The following is a 20,191-nucleotide window of genomic DNA, read 5'->3' as shown; positions in this document are numbered from 1 at the left end:
TAGAAATTCTCTCAGGGCAGGACATGGCCCTGGATTGGTGTTTGCCCATTTCACCCCCTGGTGTGTGCACTGCTCCCCACCTTTATTCCTTTGTGGATACTTAAAAAACTCCTCTTATGGAAACACAAACACCAGAAAACAAATTTACAATCTATTGACAATGCCTTTGTTTTATCAGCTGCCTTGTGAAGATCCCTTCAAAGCAGAAACCCTCTGCCCTGTTCTGAGGCTCTCAATTTTTGGGCAGCAGTTTCTGAATTTCTTCCACACCAGCAAAAAATATTTTATTTTCCCCATACACAAAAGTAATGTTTTATTTTCCCCACACTTCCTTATCTCAAAACCATGACAATATTTATGTTTTTAAACCTTCCAGGGACCTGATGCAGAAAAAAATCAGACAAAGCAGGAAGATTCCAGCTTGCAAGGGTTGTTTGGTTTTAATTATCCTTCCCAAGAAGTTGAAGGACCTTTTTAATGGAAACACTAAATGAAAACCCTGGCAGTGAGATAAGCAGAGCAAATAAACATTTCACTTTCCTATCTCTCTTTAATGATTCCTTTTGCAAACACTGACAGAAAGATGATCTCACCCTGTGACATGATCAAATCAACAGCTCAGTTATTAAGCAGGTCTTGCCCCATATTAACTGAATTAATAAATTCAAAATATATTACCTTCATAAAAAGCTTGGAAAAATAATCTCTGGACTTCATTTCCTCTTCAAGTTTTTCAGTGAATGAAAAATCAGATGAGATTTTCACTCATTGAAAAGGATTTGTTTCCATTAAAGCACAGGATGACTCAGAGCAGCTTTTGCAATAAAATCTGATTTTTTTTTTCCCAGGATAATGCTGCACTATTTCAAATTTAAGCTTTTGGGCTTTTTTACAGTTTCAATATTATAACTCCTTTAATCCATTGATCAAACACTTCTCCTTATCATTATAAAGCAATTATCCTTCAATAACTGCTAAGACTTGGTCAACTGGACTTTCCTACATGAGTGGTTTATTGAAGCAATGCCAAGAAAACTTTATGGTCTGCTCCTAAAGGAGTGGCACCTGGGCCCAAAAATCTCTGTTTTTTTTGCAGCCACAAAAATGTAATAACTGTCCTGGTTGTGCTAGGTGTTCATGCAAAACTCAGATCTTAAAAATGGAAGATAAATAAAAATCAAATGGGAGTTTTATTTTTTTAATAAAGATTACAATTTAGAGAAATAACCAAGAATTTGCCATTCACCACGTGGTTCACCTGATACCTTCTCTGTCAGCCCAGAAAAACTCATTGGTTCCCTCTCTAACAGTGATTTATATGATTGCTGTCATGTTTTAGGGCCAAAAACTGGGATTAACACACATCCCAAAGAAAAGCAGATTCCATTTAAACCACGTCCAATGACTGCAAAACTTCCATCTCCACCTTGGTCACCCACTCCAAGAGTTTTTCTCCCCAGACAATTAAAATGGTGTGGTTTATTCTAAGCTGAATTATCCTCTTGCCTCTCAGATGCTGCTTTTTCCCTGGTGAATTCCAGAGTCATTTTGCACCTATTTTCAGAAATTCTGAATAAATCGAGCTCTATCCCACTTCAGCTTTGTGACTCCTTTCTGTATTTCAGAATAATTTTATTATGGAGTATTTCAGAATTAAAAAAAAAAATTCCTTCCAGTATTTCAGTGCCCACTCAAAACAAACTGAGAAAATAATGAATAACCTTCCAGTATGAGCCACACCCAATCCCAGGGCAGTGTTTTCCCTTATTCCTACTCTTTAATGTCTATTTTAGAGCTCAGTGGGTATCAAGAGCACTTTTGCAACAATCCTCAGCCATAAACTTCAGCTTTGATTCTTCATTCCTGCAGTCCCTGCTCCATGAAGATATTTCCCATTCCACATGTCGAACAACGCATTTTAAATTTAATTTAATTTAATTTAATTTTGAATTAAAACCCTGTTTTGAATAATTTAATAAAAATAAACATAAAAAAACCCCCCAAACCACCCCAATCAAACACCAAACCTCTGCCAGGTCCTCAAAGCAGCTTCCAGCCAGAGGGTGAGGGCTGCTCTCATCTGTCATTTCCACGGTGTCCTCAATCAATCCCAAAAGCTTCACTGTCAGCTCGTGGATGTCTGAAATGTTGCTGAAAATCACATCAATGTCCTGCAAACACAAAACATGGCTGAGCCCTGCCTGGGGTAATTTATTTGGAGCATGTAAATATTGGGAGTTTTGTCTGAACCAGAAGGCAAAAATGGAGAAGATTCAATGAAAAAACAAGGAAAATTTCATCTCTGTGGCCTTCCCAGCCCTCCAGGATTCCCTGAGCACATCCAGCCTTGCCCCAATTTCCAGAGCATCCTCCCCAGGAGCTGCTGTGCTCCCAGGACAGGCTGGGACCTGGCCAGGCACTGCTGGCCTTTCCTGCTGTCACTGCTCCCTCTTGTCCCACAGAACACAGCAGGAAGGAGGGGATTTACAGGAGGAATTCAGAGCAGCCCTAAGCTCAGATCCTCTAAAGCACAGCTGCAGCTCAAGCAGCTCCTGGGCTGCTTCAGCAGAGCTGGGGATGGAGCAGGAATTGGCAACTTCCTTCCCAAATTCGATTTGTGAATTTTTCAATTCCCCCACACTCAATGAGGGAGCCCTTTCCAGCGTCCTGGATTTTCCCTCTGAATTCCCTGCTCAGAAATTTCTCTGCCCCCACCTCCCCCTGACCTCTTGCCAGTGCCCAGACCATGCCAACCCTCTTGTGGGAACATGAAATCCTGAAATTTCCCATATCCATTCCCAAAAGAATATTCCTGAGCTCCCAAGCATGGCTCCCTCCTCCTCCCACCACCTTCACAGGAATTCTACCCCACATCTGCACAACAATTCCATCAGCTCCTCCAATCTCCACACTCAGCTGGGATGGGAATGGCTCCTGCTGTCTCTTTTTAACCTGCTGCTTAAAATCACCTAAAAATCCCAGTTCAGGTTCTGCTGGCCTGTCCCCTTCTCCCTGTCCCACAGGAAGAATCCACCAATCCTTCCTTACCCCTCCTGAGAACAGAATTTACCACAAGACAATTTCAATGAAATATTTCAATCATTTATCAAACACAGTTTCCCTTCCCAGTTAAGAGAATCCACAGCCAAAGGCTGTTTTAATTGCAATTTCTACAGATAAGAGCCTGTAAATGTCAGTTCAAGCACTCACTGCACGTGCAGGTAGCTGACTTAATTTTTGTGTTAAGCAAAAATGAAATTATTACCTAAATGACCAAAATAATCCAGCTACTGCTGGCATCTGACAGGGAATTGTGTCCATTAAGCTCCACTCCCATGCTATTAATGGCAATTCCCCCATTGGATTTCACTCACAGACAATGCTCATTACTCACTGACAGACAATAAATCAAATTTGATTTCACCTCCAACATAATTAACGCAAAATGGGTGAGTTCTGGCTGCTAATGGGGCAATTAGCATTGCTCATTAAGAAAGGACTCACATGAGGTGTGAAGAGTCTCCTGTTGGACAGAAAAGCTTCCCGAAATACTTTGATGATCAGGTTGAGCTCCCTCAGGTATTGCCTTTCTTCTGCAATCTCATTTCTCACCAGGTCGTAGTAGTTGAGCTCCCCAGAAGAAGAGGGCTCGTCCTCACACAGAGAAACCAACCCAATCTCATCCTGATCAAACATATCCATCAAAACCTGCCAAAGAAATCCGGAGAATTACACCCAGACAGATTTTCACACTTGGCTCCAGCTCATCTATTTCAATGTGTTCAGAGAAATCCTTGGAGTTTTTAATACAATCCTTGCTGTGTTCACTTTCACAAGGGAGTAATATTTCAATTTTGGCAGCAGGAGGCTGAAGCAGTTGCCAAAGCCATTTTCCCCCTTGGAAGTGAGCACGACCTAGAAAACAAGTTACAATTCATGCAGGATCAACTTGGAAAACAAGGCATCTTGCATAAGCCTTGGACAAAACCTCCTGCTGAAGATAAAACCGAACAAAAATGTTTCTCATTTTAATGGGCATGAAAACTAAAGGTCTTTTCTTTGTTATGAAGGAGAGCTGCCATGACAAAGTGACATCAGGAGGGTGTGACAGCAGAGAAATAAAGGACAACATCATTTTTTGCCCTTACACTGCTTGTAAAGGTTCCTGCAGTTCCCAAACTTACCCAGGTTTAACTTCAATTTCTGCTGTGACAAATCTGGCATGAATGATGAGAAAAGCTTTGCCTTTGACTTAAATTTCTGCTGTGACAGGTCTGCCACAAACAAGGAGAAAAGCTTTGCCTTTGAGTAAAACCAGGCTTTCCCTCTGATCCTCCTTGGGACACACCTTCCAGATTAAATAAAATTTAACACATCACCTGTAAATAGAGTTTTAATCCCAACCCCTTACCTTATCAGCACACATTGATACTTTAATGTCCTGCTGGGAGATCTCAAAGTGTCGGATATTGAAAACATAATTTCCAGCCAGCTTTAAAATGTCAGCTGAGATGTATTCCAAGACAGCCACGATATAGAGAGAGACATGGTAATCCACTTTGTAGCCCAGGACCTCCTGCAAAGTGAAAACAAATGGTATTTATTGCAGAAATTCATCTAGAATGACAATAAACACATTGAATTTTCAACTGAAATTGATTTTGTCTGTGGTGATCATTTACAGTAATGGAACACCCAGGGCTGAGGATATGAAATGGAAATTGGAACATCTGCCTGTAAATATTTGTGTTATTTTGCAGTATTTTGTAAAGGAAAAGCTACAGAACTTGAAAATATCTCTCCTCTATAAATAACAGTCCTAAAAATAGAATTCATTTAAGGAAGGGACTTCAGTGGAATTACTCCTGAATTTAAATTTCCATCTCTGTCTGTGCTTATTGCAGGACTCTGGCCCTTGCAGGACTCTTGAGAACAGAGTAGGTTTCACTTTCAAGGAATCATGGAATGGTTTGGGTGGGAAGGGACTTTCTAATCTTTTCCACCCCCTGCCACACCAACTGAGCACTCTGCACTCCATAAAATAATGGAATTTTAATAATGGAAGTCTGAACAGACAAAAAGCAGGATGGATGTAGCAGATTATCTTGGGAACAGGCTCCATGTCCTGCACAGCTTGCACCACAAAGCCTTTTACCTGTCAATAAATGCAGGTGAGTTTGTGCATTTGAGTGAGGCAGACTTGTTCTCATCATGTGTTTGTGCATCCTCTAAAAATCAGATCCTGGGCCTGTTTTCACACTTCTAAACCTGATTTCACCAAAGATCACCAGTGGTGTTTAGGAAGATCTTATTTAATATTGTTTTCTTCTCTTGGCACCTCTTCCCCTCTCACCAGCCCTCAGGAACTGAGATGTTGTGAATGTGAACACAGCAAGGAGACCTGAAAAAGTGCTTTAATTTCTGCTCAAGCTCCAATAAAGTTTCCTCAGCAGCTGGAAACACCTTGCAGATCTCTTGATTTTTAAACCTGAGGCACCAGTGACATTCAGCAGTGACTGAAAGGACACTGGCACATATTGGTTGACAAAGGGAAAAAAAAAAGGGGAAGGAAAGGAAAGGAAAGGAAAGGAAAGGAAAGGAAAGGAAAGGAAAGGAAAGGAAAGGAAAGGAAAGGAAAGGAAAGGAAAGGAAAGGAAAGGAAAGGAAAGGAAAGGAAAGGAAAGGAAAGGAAAGGAAAGGAAAGGAAAGGAAAGGAAAGGAAAGGAAAGGAAAGGAAAGGAAAGGAAAGGAAAGGAAAGGAAAGGAAAGGAAAGGAAAGGAAAGGAAAGGAAAGGAAAGGAAAGGAAAGGAAAGGAAAGGAAAGGGATCTATTTGTTCCTTCTTCTATTTTGGCTTCTGCAGCATTTTGAAATCAAGAAAGGCATCAAAGCAGCGCTGGTGAAATAGGGAAGGTATTGGAGTTTTGTTAATGTTAAAAACTAATTAATCCTATTTCAAAGTGGATAATAGATTAACACACTGATGTCTTGAACTTGATGAATTTAAGGATTTCCTTTTATTCCACACTACAATAAATTCAGCTTTATGGCGATTCTTTACAAGAAGAGAAACTTTAATTTCCTACAAATTAAAGAAATCATTAAAGGTGATGCTGAGGGGCAATAAAGGTGAGAGGTACCTTCAGCAAAGGATGGATTTTGTCCACAGGGAGCAGCAGGGGGTTCCTCCTTTTCCGTTTCTCGATGGCTGACTGAGCATCAGCGATTGCCCACTTGTCTATGGGGTGAGGAAACGTCTTCTGAACCCGCTCCTGCCCAACACAGAGACACTGACACCAACCACAGCCACCAGAGAGCTGTAAATGCAACAGCACAGCAAACTGCTGCCCCTCCAGGACACACAATTATCCTCCTCCTCCTCTGTGTTTGTAACGTGTTTTCCTAATTGTTCTCTCCTTACCCAACTCGGCTTCTCTCTTTTCAGCAATCCCGAAGAACCTCCCTTCCCTGAGCACCAAGAATTCTTTCAAATCTCCTAAATTTAGATTTTTTTTCAAGAGAAGCAATAAGCTTTCAGTCTCCACTTCCAGTGGCATGGCAGGGAGTTGGATATGGATGGTGTTTTAAGATCCCTTCCAACCCAGACTGTTCTGGGATTCTGTGAGACCAGAAAATATAAACACAATCAGGAAGTACTAAACATTTTACAGCCTACAAAAAAATCCCCAAGTTGAAATTGTTCCTACTTGAGAAAAGAGTGTAACTGGCCTTACATCAGATTAAGTTTATGGCAGGAATGAAAAGCTGAAGGATAGGCTGGAAAAAAATGGTGAAATATTTGTGTCCCTTTGATGAGAAGATTTTTGCACATATTCCAAGACCTAACAGGAGGCCCAAGGTCTCCAGAGAGGCAGATTTTAAATCTTTGCAGGTGCCTATTTAATCCCAACTTTGTGATCAGCTCCCAGGTTAACAGAGGGTGACATTCCCTCCTGGAGAGCAGCCCCCAAATGAGCCTTCCTTGGGATCCCACCAGGAGACAATGGAGGTAATTCAGCCACCCCTCAGCTTAGAATGATGGAATTCCAGACTGGTTGGGGTTGGGAGGGATTTAAATCCCATCCTGCCATGGCAGGGACACCTCCCACTGTCCCAGGATGTTCCAGCCTGGCCTTGGGCACTGCCAGGGATCCAGGGGCAGCCACAGCAAATCTGGGAATTCCAGCCCATCTATCCCCACCCTCCCAGCCAGGAATTCCTTCCCAATATCCAACCTAACACAGACCTTTTGTGCTCCAACACTGCTTCCCTTTGCTTTCTTTAGGAATAATTTAAAGGGCTGCTTCTATTTATAAAACATTTTTAATTTGAGATTTTTAGACCTTGATCCTGCAATTACTTAAATACAAGATCTTGGACAAACATTTCCATTAGCTGCAGGCTGTTATGTAAATATCTGCATGATAAATTTCACACATCACAGCTCTCATGTTTTCCCTTAACAGCTAAAACAGCTGAGGAGCAGATCCCAACCCAAGAGCTCTTCAGGAACAATGAAATTTTGCTTTTATTTAGTGATACAATAATCTTCATGCATGAGTATTAAAAATAAAATAAATTAATAGTTAATGTTGAATAAATGGCATCTAATAAGAATCTAAAATCCTTTGAGCAATTATTTTGCCAATCTATATTAAACATACATATATATGCATGTATATAAATATATAATTAACATAGATCTATATATTATACATATGTGTTAAATATAAAATATATACTGTCTATAATGATTACCTATATATAAATTACCTATATATTACCTATATATAATATTTTCTTTCATTTTCATGACATACATAAATAATTTATATTGATATAGACATGATAATTTTGTTACATGTATAATTTATATTTTTGTATATATATACACACATATACACACATATATATATAAAATTATTTTGATTTCCACAATAGACATAGGGAATCCCATACAAAGACATCATTTTGGATGAGGCTGAACATCCTGGACCTACAGATTGATGTAAAATTAATTTTCTACAAATCTCTATCAGGTCACAGCCACATGGAAGCATTTTCTCCCTGCAGACTCCATTAAACCCTCATTTTGGAATGATGACACAAAAGCTGACAGCTGCAATAATACAAGAGCCTCAGTGAGTCCAATAAAGTTCCAGGAACATCCAATTCTATTCCTTCAGCTGCACAATCCAGGCCTGACAACAGGAACCTTTCATTGAAATATTTAAATGTTTTCCTTGCATATTGATGTCAAAAAAATAGGAAAAATTCTTAAATCCATTGTGCATTCGACAGCAGAAAATCCTTTGAAGCATTTTTAATTCATAAAAATATTGCTGAAAGGAAAAATTTTATCTAAATTCCATTCTAAATTTTTATCCTGAAGCACTGGGTAAGAAAATGAGTTTCCAATTAAATTTGCTTCTAAAATCTAAATAGAATCAGAGAATCCCAGAATAGTTTGGCTTGGAAGGGACCTTAAGGATCATCCATTTCCAATCCCTGCCATGGGACACCTCCCACTATCCCAGGTTGCTCCAAACCCCATCCAACCTGGCCTTGGGCACTTCCAGGGCTGCAGGGACAGCAACAAAATCCTTGGCTTCCAACCTGGCACTGCCTAAAATATCCCCAAATTAATTTCAAGTGATTCCAGAGGCAAATCTTTGTTTTCCCAGCCTCCAGTCCTACCTCCACATCCTGCACAGTCCGTGGCTGGGCAATGCACAGTTTGTTCAGCAGCTGCAGGATCAGCTCCTCAATGTAATAGAGAGAATCTTCCTTTGCTGACAGGTTGGGGTGAACCTGCTGCTGGACCTGGCCAAAGGAATTCAAACAATTAGGATTTTATTTTTTTTTTTTCCATGGAAAGCTGTGCCTAAAAACGAATCTCAGCAAAAAGCAGGGTAACTCTGGATTGCAGTGCTGCAAATTTAATTTTTCCTCTGCAGTTAAGGTGATAATTCCTATTCCTGCCAAGTTGGCACCTCTGTTGAATTACAAACTGTGTTTTGCCATTATGGTGGGAAGGAATGTCAAGCCAAGGCAGATTTCTGGCAGCACTGGAGTGAAATCATCCCTGTGGGTAACTCTGAGTTACTCATGCCCTGAATGAGTAACTGCAGTGATGTTACCAAGCCTGAGGAGTGACTGATGGAGTCACTACCTGGGTGACTGAACAGAGGAGCAGCACAGACCCACCAGGGAAAAGCAGGAAAAGCTGACTCCCACCTCCCTCCAAGGCAAGGCAGGATAATTCCTTTTATCTCACTCATGGAGATTAATTGGTTTCCCAAACTAAATTAAACCAGACAACCTCAGCATGTGCCCATACAGAAAGGGTTACAATTAACTTATCCTGGGTCAGCAGGGCTCTTTTCCTACTAAAAATCCTCCCAAATCAAACCACTCCAGCTTAAAAAGAAAAAAAAAAAAAAAAAAAAAAGCACTCAGGGGTTGGTCTCCACATTCAGTTTTCCCTGGCAGCCTCTCAGTCAGGAAAGCACTCACTCCATCTCAAACTATAGCCAAAAGATTGGCAAGGAATACAATCCAGGGAAATTCCCTCCTCTCCCCATACAAATTCCATGTAAATCACCCCAAAAAAGTCATGTGACATGCTCACATTGCTATTCACAGGACAAATGGAGTGGTAGTTTTTTGGGACAAGGCAGAAACATCTTTGGGTTGAATTCTGCTGCTCTGAAATACAGGTACAGCCCCTTCCAAAGGCCATGGAGCAGTTCCCAAAAACTGGGGGGCTCTGAGGGCCTCCTCCAAATTAAGGAGAATCCCAGAATGGTTTGGGGTTGAAAGGACCTTAAAGCTCATCCTGTTCCCCTCCTGCCATGGCAGGGACACCTTCCACTGTCCCAGATTGCTCCAAGTCCTGTCCAGCCTGGCCTTGGTGACTCCCAGGGATCCAGGGGCAGCCACAGCATCTGTGGGAAACCTCCCCACCCTGAGAGCCAGGAATTCCCAATTCCCAACATCCCATCTAACCCTGCCCTCTCTAAGTTTTTTGTTATAAAGTTCTTTTATAGCCCTGTAAACATAATTTTACCTTCTGTGCCTCAAACATGAATTCCTGCTTTACCCAACTGACTCCCAGCCACAGATACAAGATCCTGAAAGAAAGAAAATCCTCAAGAAAACCAAACCCACTCCTTAAAAACTCCTACTTAAGACAGCAGGTTTTCAACAATAGCCAGGGCATTTTGTGTTCTTCCTGAACATGAGAGTTTAATTCACAAAACAATGGCAAACCAGGAAGTGCTGGGTTAAGGTCCTGCCACGTGTCCCTCAGAGAGCACCACTACAGCAAGAGCAGGACCCAGCAAGGAAATAAAGTGAAATTCTGTGTCCTTGCAGTGAACCCTTAATGATGCTCCAGAGAACTGACAAGAACAGGAACATTAAGAAGAGGAGGAAGATGAGGAGAAGATGGGAACTCCCATTCCCTGATCAGACTGCAGCTCTTCTCCTCCTGCTCGTTTCAGACTTCACTGTACAAAAAAAAAAAAGATTTTATTTGTACCTGAATTCAGTCCCCAGGTCTGAGCAGCTCATGCCATGCTCTGCTCAACTTTCTTGGTGCACGTGGATGTCCAGCATGCCTGAGGAGCACAGAGCCCTCCTTCAGCAGTGACACGGAATCTCAGCCTCATTTTAGGAACACAAATCATGGAATCCTGGAATAGCCTAGCTTGGAACTTCTAACACCATCCTATGCCCCCCCTGCCATGGCAGGGACACCTCCCACTGTCCCAATGTCCAACCTGGCCTTGGGAACTGCCAGGGATCCAGGGGCAGCCACAGCAAATCTGGGAATTCCAGCCCAGCCAGGAATTCCCAATTCCCAATATCCCAATATCCATCCCTGCCCTCTGGCACTGGGAGCATTCCCTGTGTCCTGTCCCTCCATCCCTTGTCCCCAGTCCCTCTCCAGCTCTCCTGGAGCCCCTTTAGGCTTTGGAAGGGGCTCTGAGCTCTCCCTGGATCCTTCCCTTCCAGGATGAAAAATCCCAACTCTCCCAACTTTCCCTCATAACTGTTCCATCCCCCAAATCATCTCTGTGGCTCTCTCTAAGTCCTGGAATAAATTTTTCTTTAAAAGGAGCAAAACCAACAACAAAGCTCGACATCTCTGGGTTGAGACAACTCTCCCCAGAGGATTTAGGATTTCAGCTGCCACTTGAGTCTGCCTGCAGCATCCTGGCAGCTCCCAGAGGTGTTTCTGCATTCCCTGGGTTTCAGAGAAGATGTTTTGACATAAATGCTGAGAAAAAAAAACCCAATTTCGTATCAAGACAGTGTTTTTCAGAGCAAAACAAAAATGCTGGAATAAAAGCTGTGCAACCAGCTGATCAAATCAGATGCCACTGGATCAAGGAGAGAACATTTACCCTTTAACAGTATTCCCTAAATCCTGAGGGAGACGACTGGAGAAGCAAGGAGAGACTGGGAAAGCACTCAAAATATGGATAAAAGCAGGAGGAATTACTGGGGATGTTACTCACAGAAGGGACATTGAGTGATCTCTGCTTCAGACTGAAATATCTGAGCACAATGATATAAACTGCCATGGAATAAACACAGCAGAGCTACACAGGCTGGATTTTGTTTGGTAATTGTTTCTTTTAAGGGTCAAAATACCTTTAAAAAACCCCACAGGGTGTTGCACTGATCAGTCAGAGCTCTGCTGCAAGAAGCTGAGCAGAAAGGAGCACAGAAAACAGATTTTTTTTTTACTGTTTTACCTCTGAAAAAGCAGAATGTCTGAAGTCATTAAAGAGAGATTAGGATTAGCAGAACTAACTAATTCAGTGTCATTTACACAGGTTTAGTCCAAGCTGTTCCAATGAAAAGAAATTAAATAAAGGTGCAAGAGTGGCATTTAAACTTGGCCTTAAGGCATTTCTGAAGGACATAATTTTATTTTATGTTAAAATTTCTAAACTGCTCCTTCTCTTGCTCCTCAGATTTTCCCTATTTTTCCACCCTTCCAATGTGTATTTGATGAAAATCCTCAAAATTCCTTCTCAGTGAGATATTATTAATCCTCAGAGCAAGGAGTCTGTTCAGAGAAGAAGAGGATGAAAACTTTTCATGGAGATAAATGGTATTAAAAATAGAAAAAAAACCTGTTATTATTTCTTTTTTTAAAACTAATATAATGGCAGGGTTAATCTTGAAGCACATGAATTCTGGATCTCAGACTTGGGGAAATCCAGAAATCCAGAGTATAAAAGAAATGATCAAAGGGTTCCATTTGAAATGACATAACCTGAGGGAAAAAAATAAGAGTCAAAACTGCAAGAAACTTCTTTTTAGCCTCTTCTGAGACAAACCAACATCTTGGCTTCAACACCTAAATACATTTTTACTTAATGGATTATTTTGATAGTGAAAACACATCCAGAAAGCTCCAGATGTTCCACAGAGAGCACATGAGCAAAACAAGAGATTTTTCATTAAAAAAAACCAAAAACCCCAAGAACAGAAAATTCCCAAATCCATGACGTGCACATCGAGTCTGCAAGGCAGCACATTCCACCATAAAAACATGGATTCATATTCCTGAAATATTTGATAAAAATATCCCAGTTTTCTACTCATATTCCAAACTATATTTTCAGAAAACACAATTGCATTATTACCTGAGATTTCAGAACGAGAAGTTTCTCGTTTAAAAGTTTGTGTTTTAATTCATTCTTATCTTTTCTCTCCTAAAGATAACCCTGGACCATGAGAAACACAAAATATCTGCTCCAAAAATTTTGAATCCCTCATCTGGATGATGCTCCAGAGGAAGAAGGGAACCAAATGGAGCAATTTAAAGGCTTCTGTTGCTCTTATTCCCTGATATTCCAAATTTTCAAGCATTATTCTTTAGAAAGAGCCACAAAGATTTAAATACTTGAAGAGAAATCCCCAATAAAAAATGCCAACTGTCAACTTTTTAAAAATAACCACGCTGATTTCTTATTTTATTTGCAGTACAGCAATTTCTGGCTGGCTCTTTCTTAAATCAGACTAAAACATGCTGAGAGAGGAACAGCATGAAGCAGTCTTTTAAGTAAAAGAGAATTTTTATCTACATACAACATTTGGCATTTTTTTTTTACTGCTAAAATCTTGAAGCATGGTTAGCAAAATAAGATTATCTCTCAACTGACTGGACAGGAGTATTAAAAAATCATCTTACACCACCATTTTGGTGTAAATGTAATTTTTTTTTCCATTTTTAGCTATTTAAATAATCTTCTCCTGCAGTAGATTCTAGTTGAGGGGAAGGGGAACTAAAGCAGGAATGATGGGTGGTACAGACAGGATCTGACTGTGAAACAGCATCAAAGACTGTCCTAAAATCTCCTGGGAAGGCTGCTTGGTGCCCACAGAAAAAAAAAACCACATTAATAATGACACAAATACACACAAATTCTTCTTTCTCCAGTTAATTGTTGTTTCCTTTCATACAGAGTCAAGGAAAAGCTAAAATGTGAGTTTGTTTACATGTACACAAACCATACATACATTTTAATCTTCAAACCTGATGGAAAAGAAAGTGTTTGGATTTTATCCATGCACATAAAATGTTTTGTTTAAATGGAGATAAACCCTGAGGGAGCCCAGCAAAGCCTCTGCCCTGTGACAGGGGAGGGGACACCATGGGCAGTGTGGAGGTGGCTGTGCCCTCATCTGAATTCAGCACTCGTGGTGTCAATCTCCCCACCTTGTACATCCCATCCTTCCCAAGGAGAACAGCTCACATTGAATTATTCAAACCTGGAATTGCAATCCCTGAATGGTTTGGGTTGGAAGGGAGCTTCAATCTCATTTTATTCCAAGTCCTGCCATGGCCAGGGACACCTCTCAGTGTCCCAGGCTGCTCCAAGTTCCATCCAACCCAGCCTTGGGCACTGCCAGGGATCCAGGGGCAGCCACAGCTGCTCTGGGCACCCTGTGCCAGGACCTCACCACCCTCAAATTCCTGTAATTATAATTTCTATAATCTGAAGAGTAATTTCTCCATCAACCAACTAGTTGTGACATTAAAAAAAATCCAGAAGAACAGAGGCCATGGATGCAGGAAAGGCACGTTTTCCACATGAGTAACCCTCAGGAAACACTCATGTGAAAGGCTGGCACACAGGCAATCAGTGAGGTAATTAAAAAAGCAAATTACAGAGTGCACAGCTCCTCTGGAGGAGATTAGATAAGGCCTGCACTGTGCAAAGAGAGAGGTGAAAACTCAGGGAGAGCAGGAGACACTGCAGGAGGTGAGGTGGGATGAGAAGATGGGAAAAGCAGACAAAAAATGGGGTTGGGACTGGAGCCCAGTCCTGAGGGGGAGAGGCACCACAGTGAGGTGAATCACTCCATTTTTAACTCCTGAGCCTGCTCCCCAAGCCAAGGCAAACACTAATTCCCATTTCCCCTTGAACACCACAGGTAGGAAGTGTTCCTGCTGCTGGAGCTGCCCAGTGAAATCCCAGCATTCCCATCAAACACCTGGGATCCAAAATCCACCTTCACCTCACAGCACTGCCTGCAAAAAACTCTGCTCTTACTGTTTGCCAAGCACGGATTCCTGTGTCAGGAACTTCGTAAAAACAAAACAAAAAAAAATGCATGGAAATAATAAGATTTCAATAAAAGGACCAGTCCCTTTTGGTTCCAGGCTGATGCATCCATAGAATCCCAGACTGGTTTGGGTTGGAAGGGATCTTAAAGCCCAAATTCCAAATCCCTGCCATGGGCATGGACACCTTCCAATAGCCCAGGTCACTCAAATTCATGTTTGGAGCAACTGCAAAGGTCCAGGGTTCTGAGCTCAAATAAATATATTTATGAGAAGATAAATGACATAAAAGATTTCAAACCTAAATGTAACTATTATTTTAAAACTTAACAAGCAACTTTCCTGTTGGAATTATAATGCATTAAATAATAATGGATGCTAATGAAATTAGAATGCTTTAAATAATAATCCATTATAATGAGGCAAAAATACATTAAATAATTTTAACCCAAGGGGATATCTTGATCCTGCCATGGAAAACATGCATGGAATGAAGCTGGACACCCCTGCACCTCCTGACCTTAACCCCAACCCTGCAACCTCACACATCACAACAGAGTAACTCCCACGTGTTTTAAAATACAGAGGCATTGGACTAATGTAAACTTCAAAAAAAGCCCTCAAAATGGTCTTTTCTATCTGTCTATACAACATTTGCTAAGAATAAACCCTTTAGTCATGCTCTAGAAATTTGATGAGTGGTCCAGAGCAATGGTGGAATTGTTTTAGAAAATGCAAATAGTGCCCAGTGCCAGAATTATCCCAACATGTGGTGCCTGCAGAGCCCTGGGTTTAACTGTTTGCCAGGCCCTGTGTGAGGATCCCAGAGAAATCTCCAAAACAGGAATCCCTGAGAGATGCTCCTGAATTTAATTCAGAAAAATCAGAGTGAAGCAACTGAACACACAGCTCCTGTTCACAGAAACGCATTTGGAATTTGCCAGTGGATTTGCAAGAACACATAAAAATCGTAATTATGGAATCCTGGAATGGTTTGGGTTGGAAGGGATTTAAACTCATCCAGAGCCAGCCCTGCCATGGCAGGGACACCTCCCACTGTCCCAATGTCCAACCTGGCCTTGGACACTGCCAGGGATCCAGGGACAGCCACAGCAAATCTGGGAATTCCAGCCCAGCCAGGAATTCCCAATTGCCAACATCCCATCCATCCCAATGGCACTGGGAGCCATTCCCTGTGTCCTGTCCCCCCCTGTAACCTCAGGATACACAAGAATATTTTAAGGTGAATAAATCCACATCTATAAATCTAACAACACATCCCTCACTATTTCCAAAAATACACACTAATTCTATGGGGTCACCTGGTTTATTTTAAAAATCTGTTCCAAGTGCCTGGAATAGAAATTTATTCCAGGTACCAATGGAAGGTGTTTGGTACAAATGAATTTTTCAACTACAATTCCCAAAAACCTTTTGTGCAATGCACATCCAGGATATTAAAACTGGGACCTCCAGTGGGCTGGAGGGAGTGCCACACTCAGCTGCTGCCTCTGAAATTCCCACAGGACTGGAATCCCATTTAATAATTCCCATAGGACTGGGATCCCATTCAATAATTCATACAGGATTGGAATCCCACTCAATAATTTCCACAGGACTGGGATTCCATTCAGTAATTCATACAGGATTGGAATCCCAGTATGAACCTGCAAAATAATTCCCACAGGACTGGAATCATATTCAATAATTCCCACAGGACTGGAATCCCAGTATCAACCTGTAAAATAATTCACCTCTGGGAAGTTCCATCTGGAATTCAGCAAGGACAAGCTCTGGCACTGGTGCTCCCAAAACCAAAATGCAGCTTTAGGAAAGGGTTTCACCATTTGACATCTCCCCCCTAACAGAGTCCAAATAAAAAAACAGAACCAACTCAAACACCAAACAAGTGGAGAAATGAAAAATGGGGAGAGCAGAACCCTCCAGCAGCAATCCCCAAGCACCAGCCCTGCCAGGGTCACATCCCACAGATCCAAACCCTCTGGGATTCCTGCTGGAGCAGCTCCCAGAATTATTCCATGAGAAATTGTGATTTCTAAAGAACTAAAATTCAGTTCCCAGGTTCAAAGCCTTAATCAGGATGTGTTTGAGGTGATTTACCTGCTCCAAGCAGCTCAAGTCACTAAACCTCAGTGATCACATCAAAATGTTGTTTTCTTCTGATTCATTTCCTCTGAAAGGATTTTATATCGAATTACCCCTCACTCCCTGCTTAGATTTCCAGCAGAGCAGCAGAAGAAAATAAAATGTTTTAGAGCAAGGATGTGCTTGTCCATCTCTCAGCTGGAACAGATGGAAAAACATGAAACTGCTTTTAATTTTCCAGCTTACAAGATTCTCACGTGCCAGTGCTAAGGAATGTGGGTATATAAATATATAAAATCTGGATTTAAAGATGTTTTACCGTTTAGCTTTGGGTTTTTCTTAAAAAGACTCCCACTCTAAGGTCAAATTTGACACTCTCTACTAATCTTAAAGAGAATACATGCATATAAAATATTGTTCAAAAGACAGATTCTCACTTTTTTTTCATGTATTAAAGTAAGAACTGATTTGTTTTACCATCCTTAGGTGTCCACCGCATAGAACTGAAGTAAATCAAGAGTTTAAAAGTGATTTGATAAAAAGAAGTTACCTTAAACTTGCTGAGTGTATAATAAAGAGACTGGGGCTCTTCAAAGCATGTTCTGGACTTAAAATCCAAGCAATAAAGAAATATTCTTTATTTTTAGTGAACTGCATGGGCTCCTTATCCAGCTCCACATCTTTGTGCATTCTAGAATTAAGTATTTTTCACACTTTAACATGCACAAAGAGAACCAAAACCTATCTTCTTTTTCTGCTTCTGTTTTCTGTTCCTCTCTCCTTCAAAAAGTGCTCATTTACAGGAAAAGCTTCCAGGAATGGGAAATAATGTCCAGGTTATTAAAAACACAGCTTCAGAGTTTAAAAAAACCCTCTATTCCAGGTGTTTAACTAAAAAAAAATACTAAACTCTCTTTGAAGTTTTCATCACAAAGTAACCAGCTGGCCAACAAGTGGATTTTTAAACTTCTTCAGGACAAAATCACAAACGATCTGCAAACAGCAGTGATGATGTTTAATGGATTGGGAAATAAACAGAAAATGTGAGGCTTTCACATTCTGGATTCAGTGCTATGCTCTTCAGGTCCCCTAGAAGTAATGGAATAGTTATTTTGGATAATCTCCTGCTCATTTTAAATCTCCAGAATTTATTTTGAGTGTCTTTTAAATGTGTGAAAACTGAGAGTGCTTCCCCAGCAGCCTGACAACGATACAATTTTGGGTTGACTCACTGATACTGTGTGTTCACACCAGAAAAGCACATTACAGCCCGATTGCTTCATGCTCCAGGGTGGGTCCTGCAGACAAGGAACTTTCCCAGGGAGAAAAAAAAAACCCTGGCTATAAGCAAATACACATTTTTACAGGCAGTCACTGGCATCACAACCTCGTTTCTTCTGCTTCAGAAAGCTGAAATTCCGTTTCACCAAAACTAAATGCACAAATAGAATTGGTAAAGCAGCATGAATTCACCAACTTGTGCAGTTATCTGTATTTTAGGATGATGGAAACACCTCTAAACGTTCAGGGAATCTTTCTGCAGCTGTAGCTCACGTTTGGGCAGATGCTGGTTGGTGTTAAGGGGCTGCTTTAGGTCAGATTCCAGAGAGATCAGGAAAAGAACAGCCTGGCATTCTCTAAGACATTGGAAAGCAGCTACTATGAGGAGATTTTAGGGTAAAGAGCAGAAAATCCAGGATTCTTCAGACAGGCAATTAGTGGTTTCTATGCCAGCCACAAGACTACTTAGACAGGCACCTAAAACAAATGCAAGTCTTTTACTCTACTAAAAAAATAAAAAAAAAAGAAAGGAGAATCATTATCCAACAGCATCACTACATCTATTCTTGGGAAAAAGAGACAAACCACTCACCACTGCCTAAAGTATTTGTATGGCAGTCAGAGATGCACATCAGCAGATAATGATGGTCAGAATTATGGAATAATCCTCAACCTTTGTAAATGACACAGAGCAGGGCACTGCTCCCTTCAGTCTCAATTTAAGGCAGGGGTTAAATTGCTGGGGGTGTCCTATGGAAGGGGGGGTGGGCTGGAGCTTCCCTGCTGTGCAAAACCATCCTAAAAAATACGGATTCACCTCCTGTGGGGCTTCTCTCAACTGGGCAGATGTGTCACAGGGTGGCTTTGTCCTGCACCACAGGTGGCTCCCACAGGTGTCCCCTGAGGGTCAGGAACACCTCAGGTGAAGGAATCCGGCTCGGGAGAGAGCCTGGAAAAGCTGCCAGGAGAAATGGTGTGGGGAGAGGATGGAGGAAGGGATGAAGGGAGGGATGAAGGAAGGGAGGAAGGGAGGAATGAAGGAAGGGATGAAGGGAGGGATGAAGGACGGGAGGAAGGGAGGAAGGATGCCATTCCCCTGCACATCAGCAATGTTATCAGGCTGCCCAGAGAAGCCGTGGCTGCCCCTGGATCCCTGGAAGTGTCCGAGGCCAGCTTGGAGCACCCCGGGATAGCGGAAAGTGTCCCTGCCCATGGCAGGGGTGGCACTGGGTGAGATTTAAATCCTTTCCAAGCCAAACCAGTGCGGGATACCAATCCCTGGAAGCGAAAGCCCCAGTTACAGCGGAGAGCGAACCTGAGCGAGCGCAGGTGAGGGAGCAGCAGCGCCCGCCCGGTGCCTCCTCAGCCTCAGCACCCCCGGCTGTCCCTGAGGGGGCTCGGGGCCCTCCCGGCGCTGCCTGAGGGCTGGGCGGGGGCCGCGGCTCCACCTGCCCGGAGCTCCGGGCCGCGGGGCAGGCTCGGAGCAGGTGCCGCCGGGACTGACCTTGCGCAGGGCGGGCACGAAGAGGCCGCGCCATTTCGGGCCGTTCTCCTCGCCCAGGAACTCGTAAGGCTGCGGCGGCGGCTGCATGGCGGCCGCTCCGCATCGGGGCCGGGCCGCCGCGGTGTCGTTGCTCACCCGCCCGGCCGGGCTGCCATGGCTCGGCGGGGGCCGCTCGGGGCTCGGCGGGACCCGCTCGGGGCGGGGGGAGGCGCCGGGCGGGGGTCGGGACGGGCCGGGCCGGGCCCCGCTCGCTGCGGCCCCGCTGCCGCCGCCGCCCGCGGCCGCCGCCCTGCGCGCCTGCGCCGCCCGCCCCGCGCGCCCCCTGCGGGCACAGCCCGGAACTGCGGCAGCGAGCGGGGACGGGGCTGCGGCGCCGAGAGCGCCCGGGCCGGGGAGAGCGCCCGAGATGGGGAGAGATCCTGAGCTAGGGGAGATTTCCTGAGCTAGGGGAGATTTCCTGAGCTAGGGGAGATTTCCTGGCCTAGGGGAGATTTCCCTGCCCGGGGAGAGCTCCTGACCTAGGGAATATTTCCTGACCTAGGGGAGATTTCCCTGGCCGGGGAGATTTCCTTACCTAGGGAATATTTCCTTACCTAGGGGAGATTTCCTGACCCGGGGAGAGCTCCTGACCTAGGGGAGATATCCTGACCTATGGGAGATTTCCCTGGCCGGGGAGATTTCCTTACCTAGGGAATATTTCCTTACCTAGGG

General features: G+C 42.9%; 1 protein-coding gene across 1 annotated transcript in view; it reads right to left on the bottom strand.

Moving 5' to 3' along the window:
- SOS2 (SOS Ras/Rho guanine nucleotide exchange factor 2) overlaps nt 1-19,623 on the bottom strand; it is a 44,546-nt gene extending 24,923 nt beyond the window's left edge. The window contains exons 1-6 of the mRNA XM_088166433.1: nt 19,481-19,623; nt 8,697-8,822; nt 6,140-6,271; nt 4,412-4,576; nt 3,505-3,708; nt 2,028-2,171 (exon numbers count right to left, since the gene is read on the bottom strand). Coding sequence (XP_088022559.1) covers nt 2,028-2,171; nt 3,505-3,708; nt 4,412-4,576; nt 6,140-6,271; nt 8,697-8,822; nt 19,481-19,567 — 858 coding nt within the window. The 5' untranslated portion in view covers nt 19,568-19,623. The remainder of the gene's footprint in view (nt 1-2,027; nt 2,172-3,504; nt 3,709-4,411; nt 4,577-6,139; nt 6,272-8,696; nt 8,823-19,480) is intronic.
- Nucleotides 19,624-20,191: the final 568 nt, after the last annotated feature.

The sequence above is a fragment of the Sturnus vulgaris genome, chromosome 6, assembly GCF_052056855.1.
Source record: "Sturnus vulgaris isolate bStuVul1 chromosome 6, bStuVul1.hap1, whole genome shotgun sequence".
In the NCBI taxonomy this organism is placed as follows: Eukaryota; Metazoa; Chordata; class Aves; order Passeriformes; family Sturnidae; genus Sturnus; species Sturnus vulgaris.
The sequence above is the reverse complement of the archived record's forward strand: the minus strand, read 5'-3'. Positions and strand labels throughout refer to the sequence as shown.